The sequence below is a fragment of the Lepidothrix coronata genome, unplaced genomic scaffold, assembly GCF_001604755.1.
Source record: "Lepidothrix coronata isolate B3197 unplaced genomic scaffold, Lepidothrix_coronata-1.0 Scaffold330, whole genome shotgun sequence".
NCBI classification, from domain to species: domain Eukaryota; kingdom Metazoa; phylum Chordata; class Aves; order Passeriformes; family Pipridae; genus Lepidothrix; species Lepidothrix coronata.
Genome location: NW_016690510.1, coordinates 204,157 through 227,965, shown reverse-complemented (window position 1 = coordinate 227,965; position 23,809 = coordinate 204,157). Strand labels below are relative to the sequence as shown.

General features: G+C 59.8%; 1 protein-coding gene across 1 annotated transcript in view; it reads left to right on the top strand.

Moving 5' to 3' along the window:
- Window positions 1-9,201: 9,201 nt before the first annotated feature.
- Window positions 9,202-23,809, top strand: part of AGAP3 (ArfGAP with GTPase domain, ankyrin repeat and PH domain 3) — a 77,799-nt gene continuing 63,191 nt past the window's right edge. The window contains exons 1-5 of the mRNA XM_017838280.1: window positions 9,202-9,685; window positions 19,094-19,152; window positions 22,670-22,757; window positions 22,944-23,029; window positions 23,188-23,329. Of these exons, the coding sequence (XP_017693769.1) occupies window positions 9,202-9,685; window positions 19,094-19,152; window positions 22,670-22,757; window positions 22,944-23,029; window positions 23,188-23,329 (859 nt within the window). The remainder of the gene's footprint in view (window positions 9,686-19,093; window positions 19,153-22,669; window positions 22,758-22,943; window positions 23,030-23,187; window positions 23,330-23,809) is intronic.

Genomic DNA, 23,809 nt, shown 5'->3' with positions numbered 1-23,809 from the left:
GCACAGTGTGCTCTTGGGGGGCACAGTGTGCTCTTGAGGGGCACAGTAAGGTCCTGAGATGCACGGGGTGGTCCTGGGGTGCACAGTGTGCTCTTGGGGGGCACAGTGTGCTCTTGAGGGGCACAGTGGGGTCCTGAGATGCATGGGGTGGTCCTGGGGTGCACAGTGTGGTCCTAGGGTACAGAGGGTGGTCCTGGGGTGCACAGGGTGGTCCTGGTGACAGTGTTTGGGTGACACTCACCCATTGCTGTTCCGTTTTGGAGGTTGGTGTCACTAAAGCCAAAAGACCAATAAAATGATGAACCACAGGACTTGGGAGAGAGAACACAAATAGCAAACGCAGTAATTTCAAAGAATGTTGTGTTTGTGCCCAAACCACCCAAAGCCCTGTTAATGAGGGAAGCTGTGCCAACAGCCAGCCTGGCACACAGAGGGGGTGGTGCATCTGAACAGCAGGACTGGCACAGGATTGATCCTGAACAGGGGAAGAGTTGGTGTTATGGAACACAGACCAAGAGTGGAAGTGAGCAAACGAAAGGGATGGGACAGAAGTGGCTGTTGGCATCTAGCTGGACAGTGCCCATTGGGAATTGGGAGGTTTATTTGGAACAGGGATGTTTTTTTTAGCTATGGTGTTTGTCTGTGCTGGCTGAAACACAGGGAGTTGGGAGCTGTGCAGCATAAGCATCTCCATCTCTGCTTGGAGCAATGGAATCTTTTCTCTGGAATGGTTTGTCAGGGCTGAACAGCAGCTGCCAAAGGCAGGTGTTTTCAGATTCCCAGCTTTGGGCAGCTGGCACCTGGAGCCCTGGGAGCTGGCTGCAGAGCTCCCTGGGAGCTGGCTGTGAGAGGATGAGCAAGGCTGGAGTGGGCTGACGCTGTGCCAGCCTTCAGCAGGATCCGTGGATGACTCAGGTATTTAGGATACAGTTAGGCTGATATCGATCCCTGGGAAAGCAGTGGAGTGCCTGACATAATCCGAATTAGTGGAGAATTAAAGAAGGGAAGTGAGTGTCGAGTGACGTGGTTTGATGGGATCTGCTTTCCTTGACACTGAGAACAGCTTCTGAGCAGAGGGATTAGTGAAAGGTGCTAATGATTTAATAACACTTTGAGGCTTCTTTGTGGTATTTGGGTTAGGCCAGAGTGACCTGAGGAAGGAACTGGAAGAGCCAAGGGTGGAGTAAGAACTGGGGCCTTGGTGTGTAGTTGTGAACACAAACTGCACTGGGGCAGGTTTGGGTGAATTCTGGGTATCCGACCTTGCCTGAGAGCATTTAGTGTTTGTATCAGTTCCCAGAAAAGTCATCAAGAATGGTTCCCCCTGCTGGATCCAGGGTGGTGTGAGGTGCCTAAAACCATCCCCTTCTGCCCCAGCCACAGGGGAAGTTGGTGTCAGTGCCGGGGGGGGGTTGAGGTTTCCCTTGGTGCTCTCGGTGGTCAGTCAGGCAGGGGCACTGCTGGGACTCGGTCAGGGAGCCGGGACCCCTCGGGCCGTGCTGGCACTTGGTCAGGCAGTGGGAGCCCCTCGGGCCCTGTCGGGACTCGGCGTTGGTGGGGAGACACGAAGCGAGAGTCAGCGAGGCCGGGGGTGTGGGCTGGGCAGAACAACGCGGGGACTGGTCCCTCCGGGTCCCTGGGATGGGACGTGAAATTCATTCCCCTTTGGGGGCACGAGCCCACACAGGCTGAGGCATCTGTGGCTGCAGCAGGAGCCTTGTGGGATGGTGGGAACAGAGAGCCAGGTGTGAGACCTTCCGTCCCACCCTCTGGCTGTGGCTTGCGGCTTTCGGTTTCTGGGTTTTTCTGCTGCCTGTGGTTGGTGGTTGGTCTCTGTGCAGAGGCCTTGGGGAGGAACCCAAAATGGCCAGGTTTGCCAGAGCTCAGCTCACTGGGATGCCGGGGTCTGCAAAGATGAGCAGTGTTGGAGGTGGATGGCAGGGGGAGGCTGCTCCAGAGCTCTGTGCTCCACAGCGTGGGGCAGCTCCAGGGGTCAGAGCTGGAGCCCTTGTGCGAAAGTGGGAGCAGGAGGAAACACCAAACCTTCAGCCAGCCTGGAGCAGGGGCTCTGGCTGAGGACCCTCGTGGGCTGGGGCTGGCTCCATCTCCCCCAGACCCTGGGGGCAGCAGCTGCTGTGTGAGTGGAACATTGAAATGGATGTTCTCACCTACAGCGTTTGTTGTGAAGGTGAGTGTCACGTGCCAGGTGACATCTCCATTCTTTAACGTCCCAAGGGTGATACTTCCTTCTCTAAATCCATTATTTGTGAGCACTGAAGCTCTGCCATGGGGTCTGGGGTCTGTCCACAGGGAGGAAGCTGGTTGGGTTTCCCGGAGCAGGTTGTTGGTGGCTGGAGTGCTGCAATCCCCCCGCTCCAGGTGGGATACAGGGGGATTACTAACGCTGTTCTCACCGCTGACTCTCATTGTTTGTGGGAAAACAATCTCTGCCCGTGTGTGGATGCCATTAGTCACCACGCTCGCCTCAGGAGGATGACGAGGTGGGAGCAGCAGTAACACAGCGTTTGTTGGGGTGCTCAGGCCCACGTGAGCATCTCGTGTTGTTGTCAGTCTCGGGAGCTTTTTAGCTTGTGTTTTGAAAATACTTCCTTTGCTCCTCTGTTGTTCCTGAGCAGATGCCTGAGGGAACAGGGCGAAAGGACAGGACCTTTTCGTGGCTTTGGTTGTTTTGCATGTTTTCCAGGGAGGGAGGAGCGATCTCAGAGAGCTTTGGGAAGCACTGTTGGGAACATCCCTTTGGGGCTCTGGGCTTCTCTGCTTTCCACAGAGCTCAGTGTCTCTCCAGTCCTACCATTTGCTGGGGGTCGGCTCTTCTCAGAATTCCTGTGCGTGTCGTTGGTGTGCGATGCCGTGTGTGCAGAGCCAGAAGGACCTGAGGACAGGTGTCTGTCTGGTCAGTGCACACTTGGCTTGGGGGGCTCAGGCTCCATCCGCTGCTGGGGTGGGTCGGGGGGGTTGCATGTGGGTGCAGGAATGTCCTGTGTCTGCTGGGCATGCGAATGTGACGGGCACGTCTGAAGGAGCTCCACGGCCATATCTAAAGGACAGCTCCTTGGCCATCTTTTGCAGGCTGCTGTGGGGTCTCTGCCTTCTTGTCAAGTTAGAAGAGATTTTCCAGCTTCCTCCATCTCCTGCCCAGGAGGCCCTGTTCTTCCAACCTCCACATGGATTTTTCTGTCCTCTGTGTCCCATTGCTGCACTGTTCACATCTTAGTTTCACCCCCTTGCTATTTTTCTTGTCTTTTTTCCTTTCCTCCCTTACCTTTGGAATAAGGTGGAGGATTTTGACTGTTTGAATGATCGTTATGGGAGGAATTTTAAAGCCAGGGTGAGGTTCAAGGACCAGAGGATGTCTCCTTTAGTCCTCTAACCAAATTTTCACATGGCCTTTTGTCTTTGGATTTCAAAATCCCTAGGAGATTTCTCAATGTCTGACCTAATCATGCTAAGGCTGCTTGTACCTGCAGCCATTGCTGGAGTATCACCAGTGAGGAGCCTGGGAATTGGGAACTGGTACCTGGGGACAGCCTGGTTCTGTGGGAATGTTCCTGTACCTGGGAACATCCCAGTGCCTGGGAACATCCTGGTGCTGGCAGCATCCCGGTGCCTGGGGACAGCCCTGTGCCCGGGAGCAGCCTGGTATGTGGCTGACAGCACGGCAGGACTGCCCATGCCCCAGAGTGCAGGTACCAGACTACCTGCACATTTAGTCAGGGTACTGGTATGAATGTTCCTGTGCACAGAAGGGCCTGGGGGTGGCTTGAGGAGCAGAAGTGATCGCTGCTGCCTTGATCTTGTATTACACCCCACAGGTAACACCCTGAAGCGTTACCTTCTAGGGCTTCCCTGTGGCACTGGGGTCTGGAATGGCTTAGGAAGTGTCGTCTCTACATCTGTCTTGCAGCGTGTGGGTGCAGGATCTGCAGCACAACTGCCCTCACAGGGTCCATGGCACAGCTGCCCTTGCCAGAGGGCTGGCAGCGATTTGGTGCTCAGCTTCTGTCCTTGGTGGGCAAGAGCGTGGCCATCCCTGCGCGGGAGGCCGTGCCCTGTTTGGGTGACATGGGCATGACCTCACGCGTGGGAGGGAGGCGTTTGCTTCAGCGCTGCATCCCGGGGTGGGGAGAAGGTGGCAATTTCCTCGTCAGCTGCTCGAGGTTTGCGGCAGGACCCGAGCTGGGGGTGCGCAGTGTGGGAGGAGGGAGGGAGCTGGTGCTGGAGTCGGCTCTCCTGTGCCTGCTGTTTACTTCCCAGCTGGTGTTAACTCTCTGCTGGCTGGGCCCGTTCCTCCTCTCCTTGGAAACTGGGGGGAACAAACTGCTCTGAGGCACCTCTTGCCTTGAAAAGTCAGTCAGCCGGTCAGGTGTCAAACCTGGGGCTCTGCGCTGAGAAGGGAGCACGGGGCAGGAGCAGGGCAGGGCACGGGGGTCCAGCTGGCAGTGAGGGCCTGTGTGGACCTTGGACCTGAAAGCAGTGACTCATGTCTTCGTCCCAACACCCTTGGCATGTGCGGGGGTTGAGGGGCAGGCAGGGGTTTGGCAGTGGAGAGGGTGAGAACACTGACTCTTGTGAATGGGGTGGTTGGGGTGACCAGAAAGGGTTACCACAGTGGAGCTCTGTGGTGTGTGATGCTGCTGTGCTGGGTGCTGAGCTCCATGGCAGTGCTGGCTGTGCTGGGTGCTGAGCCCCATGGCAATGCTGCTGTGCTGGGTGCTGAGCTCCATGACAGTGCTGACTGTGCTGGATGCTGAGCTCCATGGCAATGTTGGCTGTGCTGGGTGCTGAGTCCCACAGCAGTGTTGGCTGTGGTGGGTGCTGAGCCCCATGGCAATGCTGCTGTGCTGGGTGCTGAGCTCCATGGCAGTGCTGGCTGTGGTGGGTGCTGAGCCCCATGGCAATGCTGCTGTGCTGGGTGCTGAGCTCCATGGCAGTGCTGGCTGTGCTGGGTGCTGAGCCCCACAGCTGAGCCAAGAGCCTGTCGCAGGACTCAGTGTGAACGTGTCCCCCTGCTCAGGGCCAGGGAACGCCTCCGTCTCCTCTCTCCTGCCTGGGCTGAGGGCGGCTCTGTCCCGGCCCATGGGGCAGCAGGCAGGGCCTGGCCCCCACACCGCCTCCGAGTGACGGTGCTGTGACGCGGTGGCAGCGCGGGCTGTGACGCGGGGCTGCGGGGGCTGCGGCGCTGCACCCCACGGCCGGGTCGCCGAGCCTGCGCCCCTGGACGCTCCGGGTTGGCAGAGCCTCATCAGTATTCCTGGGGCATGGCCGAGCCAGCTGGAGCTGGTCTGCAGAGCCCGGCAGCTCCAGCGCTGTCCTGGCACAGCGCTCGGGGTCCTCCTGCAGCTGCGGGGGCTCAGCCGCCGTCCCTGGCACTGCACGGAGCCCTCCTGCTCCGCTGCTCCGGCTGCACAGCGTGTGCTGGGGGTTCTGGGTGCCCCACAGCCTGATCACATGCGGTGGTCACCTGTCCTGCACCCTGTCCTGATTTTGTTCCTGGCTGTGGTGCTCAGCCTGGTCCCCTGCCCACGGTCCCTCTGCCGGGCACGTTCTGTGTGGGGCTGTCGGCCTCAGGCACTTGCAGTCCCGATAGCATGTAGGGCCTGGGGCTGGCTGGTGTCTGTTGTGTGCTCCTGGTCTGCCTCTGGCATCTGCCCACTGTGAGGGCACTGGGAACCTGCAGGGCCACCTGTACTGGGAACCTCATCCCTCATCCCCGACTGCCGAGGCAGTGCCAGTCCCTCATTCACACAGGATGTGTGGGGCTGCAGGGGGTCCCCCAGACTCAGACCCCTCTGCAGACGGACAGTACTTTCAAACCCAGGAGGGATGATGAGTGCAGGTGTCCCACCCTCCCAGCTGGGCATCCCCCTGACAACACAACCTGCATATCTGCAGACCTCCAGAGCAGCAATACCTGTTGGGTCTGGGGGAGCAGTAATACCAGTGCATTAGGTCTGGGGGAGCACAGGGATACCAGTGCCATGGGGTCTGGAGGAGCGCAGTGGAGCATTTGACCATGGTTCAGATCCTTTTCCATTTCGGGGCTCCACCCTGAATGTCCCACCAGCACCAGCCAGCACTGGAAAATTCCCTGGCTCTCGAACTCTTCCCATGCAGCTGTTGCTGAGCCTTTCATGGATTATGTTAATTTCAGCCAGATGTTCGGGCCATAATATTTGCACCATGCATGTAACTCACAGAAGTGCTGGTTGGAGACCAACTTGCTTCTATCCCCAGGCACCTGCCATGGGTCAGATTGCCAAAGCCTGATGTCCGTGTTACTTCCTGGCTCTTGGAGATGCTTCTGGAGCCCTGCATGGCTCTGGTAGCTCCAGCTGAGCCGCTGCCCACCGGGTGGGTGAGCTGTCACCTGTCATTTGCGTTAGACACGCACACAGCACCAGTCCAACCCAGTGTGCTCGTGGCATGAACTGCTGGAGAAGAGATGTGTGAAGGTGTGTGGGGCGTTTCGGTGGTGGCTGTCTCCAAATGCTGGTGGCCTCTGGTCTTGTTCTCAGAGCAGTTCCTCTGCTGGTGGAGGGCTGAGGCAGCCAGAGCCCACGTGCTGCCCAGACCTGGTGGGGTTTGAACCTGTCCGTGGGTGCAGGTGCCCCACAGCCCTTGGCCTCAGAACTTGGCACTGAGGCTCCATTTTAGTCTATTTCAGATGTAGGAATAACACAGAGGGGATCGTGTCAGTGCACATATCAGTGCACAGAGCAGATGGAAACCTGTGCCGCAAAACAGCCTAATTAGGTAAAGACACCACTGTGCCATTACTGTGGTAAGGACCAGTATCTTATTGGGATGCAGCAGGACAGGTGTTGTACCTGTATTTCTTTTTGGGATGCTGGAGGCCCCAGCTGAGTGTTGTGCCTGCATTCTGGCTTTAAGAAAGGTGGTGACAAACTGCAGAGAATCGAGGGACGAGGACGTCATCAGCTGAGGACAACTCTGTGTTTCTCAATAGGCTTAAGGGAGTTTTGGATGGGGTCACTGGAGGAGGAAAAGCTGGAGCAGCAAGGAGGGCACAGGACTGGAGAGGGTTGGGGAGGTCACAGGGGTGGGTCAGACAGACCCCGTTGGGGGGACCCAGCATGTCTGGTCCCACCTTGGTGGGCAGCGTGTGGTGCATCATCTCTCCAGCAGACAGTCTGTGCTTCAGCAACACCTCACAGCCAGAACCTACCAGAATATTTTAAAAAGCTGAGACTCATGTGGAAGGGAAACCATCTGGTGCTGTCGGAGTACACGTTAAACCTAGGATTTGGGAAGGGATGAATACAGACAGTCCTGTCTCCCTGTAGGAACAACTTTGCGTCCCTGGGAGCACAGAGCTGTGCCAGGCGTGGTGGGAAGGAGCTCATGAGCCTTCTGCCCTGGTTCCCTGCCCAGGGCAGATACGTGTGCCTGAGGTGTCCCTGACAGGTCGGCTCTGCCAGCCCAGTCCCTGTAGCCAGCCCCGTCGGGTGTTGAGTGCTTTGGAAGACGTTCCTTCATAATTGCTTCCTGCAGAATTCCTAGTCCTCGCTGCAGTGTGGCTGCTCCTGGAGACGGGATGGCAGATGCTGTGGATGCGGGTCGGATCCAGTCTGGCAGCTCATGTGTTCCTGTGACCTTGGCACAGATGGCAGAGCCGCAGCTCTGGCGGGTTGTCAGGCGCCTTCTGCTCAGTCCCGGGCATGGGTGCCCGTTGGCTTGGGAGGGAGGGGAGCAGCATGTGTCCACCTCTGCCCACAGAGCATGGCCATGGCATAGGGAGGGGCAGCTCTGAGCTGCTGCTCCGTGTGTCTGGCAGTGGGTACTGGGGAGGGGAACTGCCGGAGTAAGCTGGAACTGTCTGGCAGGTGTGAACACCCGAGAGAAGAGCAGGATGTGCAGGCTTGGGAGAGGCTCTGGGTGGGAGCTCTGCTCCCATGCACTGTCATGGGGGTCTATGGTATTGATGGGGTGGGAGGGAAGGCAGATAGTGGGACCTGTGGGCTTAGGAGAAGATGGAGAAGGGAGGGGAAGGGGCTTGGTTGAGGCGCCGGCTATGCTGTGGGGAGGGGAAGGACTGAAGGTGGGGTTTGGCTGTGTCCCAGAGCTGGAGGCATCCAGAGAACTGGAGACTGTGGAGGAGGATGAGGGATCAAAGAGAGGGTGAAGTCCAACAAGGTGATGCTCCCAGTGCTGCTCCCGGTGCCGGCCCTGCCGGGATCCCGGTGCTGCTCCCGGTGTCGTTCCCAGTGCCGTTCCTGGTGTCGCCCCCGGTGCCGATCCCGGTGCCGATCCCGGTGCCGTTCCCGGTGTCGCTCCCGGTGCCGCGGGCGGCAGCGGCCAGCGTGGGCGCAGCGCCCCCTGGCGGACACGGCGGGCCCGTTCCCGTTCCCATTCCCGGTCCCGGCGCTGCCCCGGCGGGGTCCGGCCCAGTCCCGGTCCCAGCGCTCGGCGCTGCCCCGGCGGGGCTCGGACTGGCTCTGTCCCGGTGAACGCCCCGCCCCGGCTCCGGGCTGGCCGGGCAGCGCCGTCGCTCCCCGGTGCGGGCGCTCCCGCGGGGACCGAGCGCGGCCGGGCGGCGACAGGGACCAGGGACAGGGACCAGGGACAGGGACCTGGGACGGGCAGCCCCGGGACGGCTCCGCTGCCCGTCCCCCGCGCTCGGTGCCGTCGGTGCCCGCGGAGGGCGCGGCGGGCGGGGCGGCCCCGGCCCCCGCCCCATCCCCATCGCGGCCCCGGCCCGTTCCGGGGCGGGCCGGCCCAGCCCCGCGCCGGCGGCGCCGAGCGCGGCCCGGACATGCGGGCGCGGCGTGGGAGCCCCGCGCCGGCGGCGGAGAGCGGCAGGCGCGGGGCCATGGGGCAGCCCCGCCGCTGACCATGGCCGAGGGCTGGCGCTGGGCCGGGCCGGGCCGGGGCGCCCCGCGGCCGAGCCCCCGCCGCGCGGTCAGCGTCTGCGAGTCGCTGGACCTGCAGGGCGTCCCCGCCGTCCAGGCCGCGCTCGGCGCCGCGCAGCAGCAGCGCCGGCGGCCCAAGAGCTTCTGCGCGGCGGGGAACGGGCTGCCCGGGGCGCTGCTCCCGCCGCCGCCCCCCGCCCGCGCCCGCGGCGGCCTCCTGGACCTGCTCCGGCTGCGCTCGCCGCGCAGGCAGAGCCCCGAGGGCGAGAGCGACGGCCCCGACGGGGCGCAGCGCCCGCGCCCCAGCAGCATGACCTTCCTGCCCACCGCCCGGCCGCCGCAGTCCGCCGAGAGCCCCGGCTTCCTCCGGGGCGGCTCCCTCTGGGGCAGTCGCCGCTGGAACCTTTTCGGGGGCAGCGGCTGGAGCGGCTCCAGCCCCAGGAAGAACTTCAGCTCCCTGCGGAAAAGCTTCAGCTTTCGCCTGCGCCGGGGCCACGAGCTGCGGCGGTCGGAGTCCGGGGGGCTCCTGCGCCCCGCGCGCCTTCGCACCAAGAGCGAGGGCGACGCCAGCTCCCTGCACACCTGCCCCAGCAAGAGGGACCTACTCTACCCGGAGCTGGCCAGGGTCGGGGGCCGGCTGCCCACCGACCCCACACAGACGGGAGGACTCTGGAAACTCCTCACCAGCCGCTTCCGAAGGCGAGAGCGTGGCAGCGCTGGCAGCACGTGCACCAAGGACCCCCACGGCGGTGTCGAGCCCATCCTCCTGGGAGGGGGCCCGCTGCGAGCGCTGGGTGAGTGAGCGCAGGAGCGGTGCTGGGCTGGTGAGAGCCCCCTGCACCTGTGAGACCTGCAGGGACAGGTTGCCGTGGCCTCTCCCAGCCGAGGTCTTGGGCTGGGCACGGGCACCTGGTTCTGTCCTGGTGCTCTGGGGTCTGTGCTCAGCTGCGGCGAGGTCGTGTGAGCATTCCTGGTGCCGTGGGGTCAGTGGTGCTGGAGCAGCTGTGGTGTAGCTGCCTGGGAGGAGATGCTCCAGGGTCCAGTTCCCTTGCTGGCCACACACCTGGGAGTCAAGCACACATGTTCCACGTCCTTCTTGCCCCAGTGGTGTCCCAGCAAGGGCAGGGAGGGCTGAGCCTTGTGCAGTGGCATTGGGGGAGCAGGAGCTCGGTGGGAGGGGAAGAGGAGTGCTGTTGGTGGGCTCCTGAGCAAGTGGGACCGTTTGGGAGGTTGCCAGAGCAGAGGTGTGGAGCAGCATGGGGGGTTGGGGAGCACAGAGATGGTCCTGCACCCCCTCCTGTGAGCAGCTCCCTGGTGCCAGGCCATCCAGAGGATGCTCTGCTGGGATCATCCTCGGGGCCGAGTGGAGGCCGGATGTTTGTGAGCATGGGACACTCACTATGTGTGGGGCAGCCTCTGGAGAGCAGGGGTGGTATCCCCGGTGGTGGCACAGGGGGACAGGACCCGTGGTCCTCCCCAGGGAACCCACACTCGATGGGGACTGGCAGCTGAAGCAGCTCTCAGGTGCTCAATTCCAGTGTCTGGTGGGGGGTTCTCCAGCATCAGGGTTGTGTGGGGCCTCAGCCAGAGCTGCATGAGCTGTGCCTCCGTGCTCTGTCCCCTTCCCGGCCCTGTGGAAGGAGCTATGGGCGAGCTCTGCGCCCTGGCAGGGCTGGGAGGCGAGAGCAGCATCCACAGCTTTTTAAGGCATGGAACGTGCGGAGCTGGGGGCTGGGCCGGGCCCCGCCGCCCGCTCCTGGTGGGGCCTCGTCGGGTTCCATCACTCTGCTCTGCATCCGGGCGTTGTGGAGGCAGTTCTGCACTTGGCTCGTGTGCTGGAGGAACAGCTTGGGACTGGCAGGCTCCCCAGGGAACCCGCACGCTCCCAGGGAACCTGCACACTCCTGAGCCCAGGGCAGCATTGTGCCCAGAACACTCTCTGGGAGGGCTGGCCTGCAGGGACCAGCACGGGAGCAGCTCTGCTGCTGCCCAGGGAGCTCAGGGGGCTCCTTCCTGCAGCCCCTCGTGCCCTCGGGGCTCGCTGTGCTCCAGGGGAAGGGTCTGGAGGCTCCGGTGGGTGCGAGGGCTGCCGTGTGCCACGAGGCAAAGGGCTGGGATGCTCTGCGCTCGCGGGGGGCCCCGCTCTGGCAGGGCAGCCCGGGCCGGGTGCCGGGTGCTGGCTGGGTGGCGGGAGGTTCCCAGGCGAGGGGAGGCTGCGCTCATGGCTGGGGAATGTGGGTGTATGCGGGCAGGGAGGGCCGGGCCCTGCCCCTGCAGCGGGGGGCCTGTTCCTGCTTGCCGGCAGCTTCCAGTGGGAGCTCTGCCAGCAGCAGCCGGCCCGGCAGCCGCACTCACAGAGGAGCAGCCAAGGCTGAACACTCCATTGGTGTCTTTGCCCTCACCTGGCTGCCCATGGAACAGGTAGGGGCTCCCGTTGGGCCTATCTGTGGGAGACCCTGCTGAGAATTCCATGGGGAGTGCTGTGGGGGGCTTGGGACCCCTCCAGCTGTGACCAGCCAGATCATGCGGGACCACTGCTTGTCACAAGGGTTAGTGTTTGCCACCATAGCTCGTGCTGGAAGCAGAGGCTCAGGGATGACCTTTCCAGGCTGCCCCTGGCACTGTGGCTCGTTGTGGCAGAGTGAGCCCTGCCCTGGGGCTGCAGAGCTCACGGTGGGTTTGGTCACTCTGAGAACACCATCCATTACCTGCAGGTACCTGCACAGCCCCTGTACCCACCAGACCTGTGTCCTCCTGCGGACAGTGAGGTGTGAAGAGACAGCAGTGAAGTCTGCAGAGCAAAGCAACTGCTGCTTGTCCTGTCTCATGCCCTTGTCTCCCCATTGTGTCTCTGCTCAGCACGTTGGTCCCTGGGCCATGGCTCGCTCCATCTGTGGGCCTCTGAGCCAGGGCTGGAGGAGCACAGCCTTAGTGCTGCTCTGGTGGAGCTGCTCAGGAGGTCTCATCTCTGCCCCATCCCTGTTCCAGCCTTACAGGCTGACGGCGTTCCAAACCTTCTTGACATCCCACAAACTTTGATGGTCCATGCGGGTGCTACCCACCTTGCCCTGGGAAAGCTACTGGTGCAGCCCCAACTCGCCCTCCCGGGGGGTGCAGCTGCAGCTGCGGTTATCAGCGCTTGGAAAAGCTGGATGTAGGAGTCCCGGCAGAGAGCCAAGCCAGCACTCTCCCTGTTTCCAGAACCTGGAGTGGTTTGTTTACAGCACGCTGCGATACCCACCCAGCACTGTGCTCTGCATCCAGACATACCCACAGAGAGCCAGGAGGATGCTCTGAGTGCTGCTCCCAACCCTGGAGGGGTTCGACTGGGATGGAGCACAGGGAGGGGTGATGGGGGATTTTTGGGGTTTGTTACCCAAAAAACGTAAAGGGATGGTCCTTGTGTAACAGGCAAGGGAGGGCAACAGCCCTTGGGACTGGAGAGCAAAGTGAACATAGTCCAGCCAGCTCAGACTGACCCAGGTGACCGTGGCTGGTGGTTCAGAGGAACGTTTCTAGGTATCCAGGTGTTGGCTGGTGCCGTTCCAAAGAGGCTCTCTAGTAGGCATGGGCTTGGGAAAACTGGACTTGTTAGGGATTGGAGTTGTCCCTGTGCATGGAGGGACTGTGTGAAGGGTACAGCATCTCTGATGGCTCAGGATGTGTTCCTCACCCGAGAGAATGGCCTGAAGTTGTGTCAGGGAGATCTAGGCTGGATCTCAGGAAAAGGTTCTTTTCCCAGAGGGTGGTTGGGCACTGAACAGGCTGCCCAGGGCAGTGGTCACCACCCCAAGGCTGACAGAGCTCAAGGAGCGTTTGGACAATGCTCTCAGGGACGCTGGGTGGGTTTGTTGGGATGTCCTGGGCGCGGCTGAGTGGGACTCAATGATCCGTATGGGTCCCTTCCAGCTCAGGATATTCTGTGATTCTGTGATCACAGCCTGTCCCCTCTCCCAGGGAGCCATGCCCTGCTTTCTGAGGTGCTTTGAGGTACCTCCGTTCACTCTCCTGTGTGGAGACTGATGTGCAGGGCATGTGAGGGAAAGCTCCTGGGAGAAGAGGGGGGTGTTTTCTCCTGGATCAGGTGAAGTTTGCATAGTGAGTTGGGTAGGTCATGATAAGTATCACCTCGTGTTGGTACCTGCCTCGGCTGAGCTGGGAGCACTGGTGGGGCTAGAGATGCCTCGGATGCTGAGGCCAGAATGGTGTCTGTGCTTCGGAAAAGCCTGGGAGGTCTAGAAGGTGTCAGGGAAGGAGTTGTTGGGACAATGCTCTGGAAGGCCCAGCTCTCAGGATGAGGTCAGAGAGTGTGCAGTGGGTGCAGAGGTGTCTGACTGCAGTCACAGGCAGCCCCAGGGAGAGGGAACTCCAACCCCAGCGCCATCAGTGTTCATCTGCCAGCACCTGTGGGGTTGCAGAGCTGGAGCTGAGGTCAGGCATGTTGGGAACAGGTTTTTGCTGGCAAGATGGGTCCTCACTGTGCTGGGTAGCAGTGTCTCTCCGTGTCACTCTGCTGGATTCTGCCTTCCAGCAGACGCTGTCCTTCCATCACAGGGAGGTTTGGTTTGGGACTTTGCTCTGCCACTGTTCGGACAGGGACTGGAAAGCAGCAGGTGCTGAGAGATTGAAACACCTGGATCTTCCTGAGTGCACACTGACAGCAAAGCCTGGTGACAGGAGCTGCTGCCGCGCGGTGTGATGACGGAGCGAAGGTGGCAGTTCCTGATCGTGCCCTGTTTCACCAGGAGACACACAATTATCTCCTTTCACTGCTGCAAAGTATTCAAAGCTTTGGTGAGGTAATCCTTGCTGAGATCATGTCCTGCAGTGGGTTCTCGCACTGACTTAGTGCTGACTGGGACACTGGCCATGCCTGTGCTGGTCCTTAACCTGGAGAAATCCCTCTCCTGCCAGCATTGCCAGGGCTGAGGCTTTATCAGCCTGGCCCAGGAAGGGTGGCTGTGCCCAGGAAGGGTGGCTGTGCCCAGGCACGCTGCCTCTGCCGCCCTTTCATCTACGTGTGCGGGCAGGTGGATCCGTTGGACGTGGTTTGTGTGGCCTCTGCTGTGTTTGCTCAGCCTCTGACCTGGTTTCAAGGCTGGGTTTAGTGTCCAGGATTGCAGTGTCCAAGGGAGTTCCACCGTGGCTTGGATAATGAGTTGGTTAATTATTAGTTGCTGTGTGGGGAGACCAGATGTGTCTGGCACTGGCGCTTCTGGAGCACAGGGTAGATGAACCTGCTGCACGTCATCCCATGGAGGGAGCAGCTGAGGTGAGGAGTCGGGTTTGCCCAGCCAGCCCCTTCCTTCTCCCAGTTTTCCTGCAGCACGTGTGTGTGAGCAGCCATGGGTCCATGGCTGAACCCCCTCCAAGCTTTCTGCAGGGCACGAGGGCCGCAGTGTCTGGGCTGTGCCATGAAGGTGCTGGTTGTGCCTCCTTGATGTGTGATGGTGCTGTCCCATATCTGGGGCCCGGTCTGAGGGTCCTGCTGGTGTCCAGGATAACTGACTGAGGAATGTCAGCTACAGGGAGTCTGCTTCATGTCCCTGTCTGCTCTTCTGCCCTACCTCCCAAATTTCCACCTTCTGCAACAGAGCCACCTACACCGGGAAACCTCCATCAGCAGAAGATTCTGAGCATAACGGAATTGGCCTGAATCTCCTTTTCCCAGGCCAGGCCAGACTGATCTCCTCTCGCATGGTTGAGTCGTGGAGCCAAGGACACTGCTGGGCTGTGCTGAGGCTCTTGTGTGACAGTGGTGCCCTGAGCCCACTGCTTCTTTTGGATACACCTGGGAAGGTGTTGAACTATAGCACAGACAGTCTAGTCCCCTCTGTGTGATTAAACAGCAAAGAGAAGAGGGAGGCAGAGTGACCAGGTGTGCTTTCCTGTGAATACCAGGGTATGCAGCCAGTCCAGCAGTGAAGCTGAGCGAGTAAATCGTGCCTCCTGTGCTACATGAATGCCAGTGCTGAGAGGGAGCACAGTCCCTGAAGGTGTCACCTGCTGGAGGCAATCCCTGCTGGGCAAGCTGGCACCAGGACCCAGGGGATGTGGGGAAGGTGCTCACACTCACCTGCCTGCTGGGATTTTGGGTGGTGCCTTTGCTCCGGTCAGGTCACCAGTGGCTCGCTGAGTGCATCCATGTGGTCACTGCTTCATCCAGGAGATGATGGGGATCTTGTGCCTGTTCCAGTGGGGAGCAGTGCCCGAGGGCTGGGCACCCCTGCACCCCTAGGCATGGCGGGTGGTTGGGGAGGGTCTGGCCGCCCTGGAGAGAATGGTGCTGTTCGAGGGGAGCTCCCACCCCCAAATCACCCTCCTGCAGCTCAGACCTTCCCAGTGCTGCTCTGGTGTGTAACAGCTGCACAACACACAGGGTGTGTAATGTCACACCAACAGGATTCGTAGCCATGAGTGCAGGGAATTGCCACGTGCTGCATTTTAGCAGCGAAGGATCAAGATTGGATGGACAGAGCTGATGTCAGAGTCGTGTCACTGGTATTTGGCAGCTGGGTGCTTGGCCTGTGTCTGTTTTAGGTTGAGAAACTGCTCTTGAGTACCCTTTGACAGCTCTGTGGTGCCATCCATGCCTGCCCATGCACGGAGCTGCTGGACCTGCCAGCAGACAAGGGAAGTGAGTGTGAGAAATCGAGGGGGATCCATTCTGGGGGTGTCTGAGACCCGGAGCCGCCCCCGTGAGCGTGGGTGCAGGTGGCTGCAGGACACAGGGCACAGGTGATGTGAGAGATGAGTGACAAGGTGACTTTGGGCCTGCAGATGGGCACATCCAGACAGGTGTGGGTCCTCCAGGTGCCAGGGGGATGTGCACACATGTGCGTGTTCCTTGCGTGGTGAGGGGAGGGCAGTTGGCATGTCCTGGGGCAGAGCAGGGCGTGTAAAAAGGACTGGGGGCGCTTGCAGTGACAGACTCAGTTGTTGTGTGGGCCCCACCCTGACATGTGGCAGTGGATTGTGCTCCAAACCCTCAGACCTTCCCAGACTGGCCCATGGTCACAGAATCGTTGTGGTTGGAAAAGGCCTCTCAGACCATCGAGTCCAACCATGCCCCGGCACTGCCAAGGCCACCACTAACCCATGTCCCCAAGTGCCACACCCACAGGGCTTTGAAATCCCTCCAGGGATGGGGACTCCACCCCTGCCCTGGACAGCTGTGCCAGGGCTGGACAGCTGTTTCAGAGAAGAAATTTTCCCCAATATCCAACCTAAACCTTCCCTGACACAACTTGAAGCTATTTCCTCTTGTCCTGTCAGGTCTTGACAGTGTTGAGTACCTTGTCCAGGTGCTGGATGGGAAGTTTCCCTGGGGATTGCAGGCAGAGGACAGTGCCTCTGGACACACATGGCTTCCTCACCTCCCAGGCACTGCTGTCTTCATCCCCATCCCTGCAGGAGGAGATGCCTCAGGCAGCTCCACCCGCTCAACCAGTGGGGCAGGAGGGTGGGTTGGGGCGGCACGAGGAGCGAGTAGTGCTCCAGGTGGGCTGTTCAGTCAGGGTGGGATGTCCACCTGAACAAGAGGTGTTTGTTCACGAAGAAGTTCCTCAGTGGAGGGGTTGGTGTGTGCAGGTCTGGCCCAGGATGGCAGGGACTCACAGGGGTCTTCTGATGATGATGCCTGTGACCTTGGCTCCAGAGGGGGCCGCAGGGGGAACTTGCCCCTCACAGATCTGTGTCCTGGTAGCTTTTCCAGGTGACTGTGAAGGAATGGGGACTCCAGCTGCACTGTGCAGAGCTGTGCCAGCACCCTGACACGGTGCTGGGCGGAGACAGTGTGGGTGCAAGCAGTGTACTGGGCTGCACTGGGCTGTGCTGGGGCCTGTGGGCTGTGCTGGGGCCCGTGGGCTGTGCTGGGATCCGTGGGCTGTGCTGGGATCCGTGGGCTGTGCTGGGATCCGTGGGCTGTGCTGGGATCCGTGGGCTGTGCTGGGCCCGTGGGCTGTGCTGGGCCCGTGGGTTGCCGGTGCCGTGTGTGCCAGGTAGGTCCCGTTCAGACCTGGCAGACGGTGGGAGCGGGTGGGAGCGGGCGGGCTGAAGCACAGGCTGTGCCTGGTGTTTCAGGTTAAGCTAAGGGTAGCGAAGAGTTGGGGGTGTGTCTGTGGCTGAGCACAGTCCCGTTGGCCTTGTGTCACTGGCATTTGTTTGTGTTGAGGTTTATTCAGAGGCCTTCACAGCAAGTCAAAAATCAAAGTGTTGAGAACAAACTCCTGAACCCAGGTTAAAAACCAAACAAGGATCTGTTGGGACAGCTGGCACAGGAGGCAGTTGGCAACAGTCAGAGCAGTTTGTCACGGGCACCTGTGAGCAGATCCAGCGCACCTGAGAGCCCAGCCTGTACTCTCCAGGGCTCTCCCTCCCTCTACTCTTTCCCAAGGCCAGTCACTGAGAGCCTGTCTTGTGCTCTGCTCAGAACCCCTCAAAAACCTGCTGTGTGTAGTGAAACAGTATGAATGTGGTGCTTTGTCCCCTCAGGGAGTGCTGGGAAGGAGAAGGCCTGCATGGTGCTTTATCCGTCACCTTACCTGTCAAAGGAACTCAGTGGCACAGAAGTCCCAGGTGAAGGTGACAGCTTTTTTTAGATCCAGTGATGCAGTTGGAAACACAGGTGTGCTGTTACCTTTTGGAAAGGGTTCAAGAATGTATCATTTTCCTCCTGATTGATGGGTTGTTTTAATAAAAAATTTACCTCTACCTAAAAAAAGAAAAGGCAGGTGAAAGACGCCGCAGAGAAATGATTCCTCCTCAGAATCCTCAGGATGGCTATAAATAACCTTGTGTTCTTGCAGCAGACCTGGGTGTTATTTGTCTGTAGCTCCTGGAAAAGGATTGTTCCTAAATCAGCCATGGAAGGTGAACTCCAGGTACAAGCACCGTGTTCCCCCGGAGGAACGCGCCCCACAGGCCCGGGGGTGCACAGAGCTGGGGTGAAGGCACAGTGCTGGGTCATCAGGTCACTGTTTGTCCCCTCGTGGCCATTGAGCACCTGTGGGCCAGGAGGGGTGGAGCCCAGCCGGCCGCTTCCCCACGGCTTTGGGCTGCGTGTCTCCCACCAGTGCCCACTGAGGTGGGAGAGGTGAGACAAGGCTTCAGCCTGGAAATGGAGGAAGAGCTGGAGCTGTTGGGTGTCCAGTCTCCCCTCACCAGTTCTGAGGGCCAGAACGTGAGCCCAGGCCACTGTGTCTGATCACTAACTATGGTTGGGTCTGGTGGATTCACCACTTCCTTTGTGAGGGGATTCACCACTTCCCATCTCAGATTCCTATTCTTGCAATAGTCCGTGGCCACAGATTCAGCAGGTTTCCTACAGGCTCCTGGACTAGCAGAGCTCCCACAGGTTTCCAGTCTCCAAAAATCCTTTCTGTTTATGCATGATGAACATGCAGCCATGCACATTCGGGCCCTGCCCTGGAGCAGGCCTTGGATGGAGCGTCCGGCCTCGCCAAGGTGAATGAGGGACCCGGGATTGTCAGGAGGAACTGCTGCTGCTCCTGGTGCTCAAGGTCTTCTCCAGACTCCTGTGCCTCCCCCAGAGAGTCTGGTTCCGTTTGGGAAGTCTGTCTCATCAGCTTCTGGGGCTGATTGGGATGTAAATGAGTGTTTTGGAGCTCTGTGGCAGGCCAGGGGTGTTTCCTGCGCCGTTCAAGCCGTGCCAAATTGCCACAGCCTCCATAAGCCTGTTGCAGTGCACTGCCAGTTCCATAACACGCAATAATTCGTTGTGTTTGCGTTCAGTCAGAAACATGGATGATGTGCTGCCATCAGCTCCTCACCCACCCAACCTGCGGCACGCCAAGGGCAGGGCTCAGGGCCTGTGCCCTCGGTTCTGGGGTCCTGTGCAGCCTGTGCTCTGAAAAGGGTGTCTTCCCTTGTCCTCTGTGCCTCAGGACAAGGGATGCTAAAGAGGTTTTTGTGCTCCTGCAGGGCAGGAGGGAGGGTCCCATCCTGTGGTGCCCGGGCTTTGCGCTGCCACGCTGCCCTCGGCTTGGCTGCTCCTCCCTGCCCAGGGCTCCAGCTGTGGAGAGACTGGGCATGGGCAGTATCAGGACCTTGTGCAGCCTCGTGTCTCTGGATAGGGTGTAAGGGAGGGAAGAGCCATAAACCTGCCTGGAGGGAGCAGGGAGAGCATGGCAAGGCCCTTGATGGCAACCGTGGTGACCTTGTGATTTCTCCTGTGTTTGCAGATTCGTTTGTGAACAGCCAGGAATGGACCCTGAGTCGCTCGGTGCCTGAGCTGAAGGTGGTGAGTACCTGCAGCTCGTGCCTCGGATACCCCTGGTTCCCCAAATCCTGTGGGATGTGGTCTCTGGTTGGGGGCTGCCTCTGCCCCCTCTGCCCCCAGCACAGCCCCTTGGGATGGGACAAGGTCAGTACTGTGGGCACTGGGGTGGCCTGGAGGGGATGTCAGGGTGGGCAGGATGCTGCGGGTGCTTCTCATTTGTGTCTGTTCTCGGAGCCCTCCACGATCTGTTCCCCTGCTCTGCTCTTGTCGCGCTCTCTGTGCCAGCCCTCAGCTCCCTGTGCAGACTCATGGTGTGTCTCCTTCTGCCCTTTCTCCCTTTGGCCTTTTCTCCCTTCAGCCTTTGCAAGATTAACTTTTTTCAATATTACTCCAAGAAACAAAAGATCAAAATTCTTTTTGCAAAGCATTCCAGCACTGTCCTGCCATAGTCTCTTACCTGCAGTGAAGTGAAAATCAAAACAAACTCTGAATATGCATTTGTTAGTTTGCCTGTGAAATGTGTCTTCAAAAACATTCCTGCAGCTGTTCCATGTGACGTTAAGGCTCTGGAGGCTGCAAAGCCATGCTGACAGCTAAACCATCCCAGACAGAGCTTTTAGTTCTTCCTCAAGTGCCCTTTTCCCATGTTTTCCATGACCTCTGAGAATCTCTTGTTCCGGGGTTTCATCCGGCCAGTGCAGCTCTTCTAAAAGCCTGGAGGCCTTTCAGAGTCCTGGTTCAGAGTCACGGGATCATTTGGGTTGGAAAAGCCCTCTAAGACCAGTGAATCCACCTGTTCCCCCAGCACTGCCAAGGCCACCACTGCCCATGTCCCCAAGTGCCACATCCACAGGGCTTCGAAATCCCTCCAAGGATGGGGACTCCACCCCTGCCCTGGGCAGCTGTTTCAGGGAAGAAATTTCCCCAGTATCCAACCTAAACATCCCCTGGCACAACTTGAGGCTGTTTCCTCTTGTCCTGTCCCTTGTTCCCTGGGAGCAGAACTTGATCCCCATCTGGCTCCACTGTCCTGTGGGAGGGACAGAGGACACAGAGCTGCTCGAAAACTGGAAGGGAGTGAAGCCTGGGAATGTTTCTTGTGGGAGTCAGTGTTGGGCCCTCACTGCAAGAAGGACATGGAGGGGCTGGAGCGTGTCCAGGGAAGGGAACGGAGCTGGAGAAGGGACTGGAGCACCAGGATTGGCTGAGGGAGCTGGAGGGGCTCAGTCTGGAGAAGAGGAGGCTCAGGGGGGACCTTCTCACTTGCTGCAAATCCCTGACAGAAGGGGGGAGCCAGAGGGATGGGTCGGGCACCTGCGCTGCCTCCTGGCAAGACTCGTCCCCTGGATCTCAGTGCGGACTGCATTCCCTCCTTTTCCCAACAGACATGGAACAGAGGTCCCCACAGTGCCTACACACCTTGTTTGGCTCTGGTTTGTGCCTCTCAGGGGTTCTGTTCCTAGGACTGTCAGTTCTAGGGGAGCTGGTTTGTAGCTCCAGGTGAGCCCGAGGACAGGACAGGGCAGAGCAGCAGGATTTCAGTGAGATGCAGGTCAGGGTTTGGACTATGTGCAAACAAAGTGTAACTGCAGCCTCTGTCCCAGTTTTAGAGCTAAATGCCATCGCAGTGCTTATCTCTGGCGTGGTGTGGGGCCATCACTGCTGGGCAGCCCCGGGAGCTGCTCCATTGGCAGAAGTGGCCCCAGGGACTGGGGCTGTGGCCAGCCTGGCACTGAGCCCCTGGGCTGCCTGCCTGGCACAGGGGTCTCCACAGTTTATTCTGTGGAGACCTTCTCCAGTACTCCCACCTGGAGTGCTGTGTCCAGGTCAGGGGCCCTCAACACAAGAAAGACGTTGACCTGTTGGAGAGAGTCCAGAGGAAGCCCCGGAGATGCTGCCAGGGCTGGAGCCCCTCTGCTCTGGAGCCAGGCTGGGAGAGCTGGGGGGGTTCACCCGGAGAAGGGAAGGCTCCAGGGAATGCTGAGAGCCCCTTTCAGTGCCTAAAGGTGCTCGAGGAGAGCTGGAGAGGGACTGGGGACAAGGGGGAATGTCTTCCCACTGCCAGAGAGTAGTATTATATGGGATATTGGGAAGAAATTCTTGGCTGTGAGGGCGGTGAGCCCAGAGAAGTTGTGGCTGCCCATCCCTGGAAGTGTCCAAGGCCAGGCTGGACGGGGCTTGGAGCAACCTGGGCTAGTGGAAGGTGTCCCTGCCCATGTCAGGGAGTGGGACTGGATGAGCTTTAAGGTCCCTTTCAACCCAAACCATTCTGTGATTCCCTGTCTCTGGTTAGATCCCAGGGGCAGGGGGGGAGGGCTTGGCCTCAGGACGGGCTGTTGCTGTTGTGGGTGACGTGGGTGCAGTGTTGGTGTGGCCCTTGGGTCCATGCAGGCCCTGTGCTCTGGAGACACGTGTGCAGGACAGGGAGGGCACAGCCCAGCTCGCGTTCTCCGTGTTCTCACCTGTCTGAACATGCTGTTGGGGACCGTGGTTGCTGTGGCAGCTGACAGACCTGGCAGCGGTGCCTGCGGCCCGGGCACACCCACGGGAGCACGTTGGTCCTGCTCCCTGGTCCTGCTGCGTGCCAGCTCCGTGGGCACAGGAGGAACTGGCACATGGGATGGTGTCCTGCGCTCTTAGCATGGTCTGTGCCATCAGAATGCTGGCTGCTGCTGGGCTGGTGCCTCTCTGCCTCTCACCGGGAGTGTGCGGGTGGCCCAGGGCAGGACCTGGAGCAGCGGAAGCGTTCAAGCACCTGGCTGAGAGCTGGAGAACCTGCCTGGTGGTGACTCACCTGCCGAGCTCATCCCTGTGCCTGGAAAAGTTTGGCTGTGAACTTCTCTTTGGTGGCAGAGGCAGCTTTTTAGGGTTCCAGCTGCTCCTCACCCTACGTTTCTCAGTGTGTGAGTGCAGCTGTACAGGACCACAGAACCCCTGAGGTTGGAAAAGCCCTCTAAGATCACCAAGTCCCACCATCAACCCGCACCACCACCACCATGCTCACCACTAAACCATGTTCTCAAGTGCATCCACACATTTCTTGAACAATTCCAGGGGTGGGGACTCCACCCCTGCCATGGGCAGCCTGTGCCAGGGATGGACAGCCCTTTGCATGAAAATATTTTCCTGATATCCAACTTAAACCTACCCTGGCACAACTCATTTGCTCTTGTCCCTTATTCCCTGGGAGCAGAGCCCGACCCCCACCCAGCTCCTCCCTCCTGTCAGGGAGTTGCAGAGCCAGAAGGTCTCCCCTGAGCCTCCTTTTCTCCAGGCTGAGCCCCCCCAGCTCCCTCAGCTGCTCCTCATCAAACCTGTGCTCCAGACCCTTCACCACAAACCTGCTCCCACAACCAGTGGCTTTAAACCATCGGGAAGACGCTGATACCGGGCAGAGCTGGGCTCCCTAACCCATCCTGGGACACCCACCTCTGTTTCATGGCAAATCTGAGAGTGCTGGTGGTGCCACCTCACAGGGGTGGCCTCGTGTAGAGGGACATGGGCTGGGCACACCAGATGACATGTGCCTCTGTTCCAGGGCATCGTGGGGAACCTGTCCAGTGGCAAGTCAGCCCTGGTGCACCGTTACCTGACCGGCACCTACGTGCAGGAGGAGTCTCCAGAGGGTAAAGTTTGGTTCCTCGGGTCCTGGGGGTGGGATGGTCCTCTCTCCTTTCCCCAGTGCTGAAGGTGACTCCCACCCCTGCACATCTCTGCCACTGCTGCAGGGCTCTGCAGCATCCCTGGCCCTCGTTTGGGGTGTCCCCTACCTGCCCCCCCTCGCTGACCAGTGGCTTTGCTCTTCTCCCAAGGTGGCCGGTTTAAGAAGGAGATCGTGGTGGATGGTCAGAGCTACTTGCTGCTGATTCGAGATGAAGGGGGCCCGCCTGAACTCCAGGTAGGAGACCTGTCCCTCCCCACCCCATCCTGGGGGTGCATCTGCCAAGCCTCCTCCTGGGATGCATCTGTGGGGGTGCCCTCGCTGACGGCTCCGGCCCTTGGGCTCCGGCCGCTCTCCCGGGCAGTAATCCCTGTAATCCTGCCGTGTCTCTTCAGTTTGCTGCCTGGGTCGATGCTGTGGTGTTTGTCTTCAGCCTGGAGGATGAGATCAGCTTCCAGACCGTCTACAACTACTACCTGCGGCTCTGCAGCTACCGGAACACAGCGGAGGTGCCGATGGTGCTGGTGGGCACACAGGGTGAGAGCGGAGCCTGGGCTTCCCCCCACACCCTGGCCTTGGGCAGGAGCGCTGGTGATGTGGCCCTTTTGGCCCCTGTGGGGTGCCAGCCCTGTGAGCACGTCGGGGGATCCTGGTCTGTGAGCCCTACATGGGGCTGAGGCTCCAGCCCAGGGCCCTGAGGAGGTGATTCCTGCAGAACCATCTCAGCTTTCCTGCAGGGAACTGCCTCGCTCCATGGAGCCACTTTCCTCATGGAGATGTCCAGATCTCCTGGTGCTGCCTCCTCTGACTCTGCCAGCAAAGGCAGGAAGGAGCCTGGGGCTGCAGAATTGTCTGTGTGACAGCAGAGAGTGGGAGCAAGGCGTGGATGTGAGGAAAAACTGTCCTGGCAGGACCCCGTTCCTGAGCAGTGTGACCTATTCCTGGGCAGGAAGAAGCTCTGAGGCCAGGAAGACAGGGACAGTGGTGGGGAGACACAGGGAATCTGCTCCAGACCCT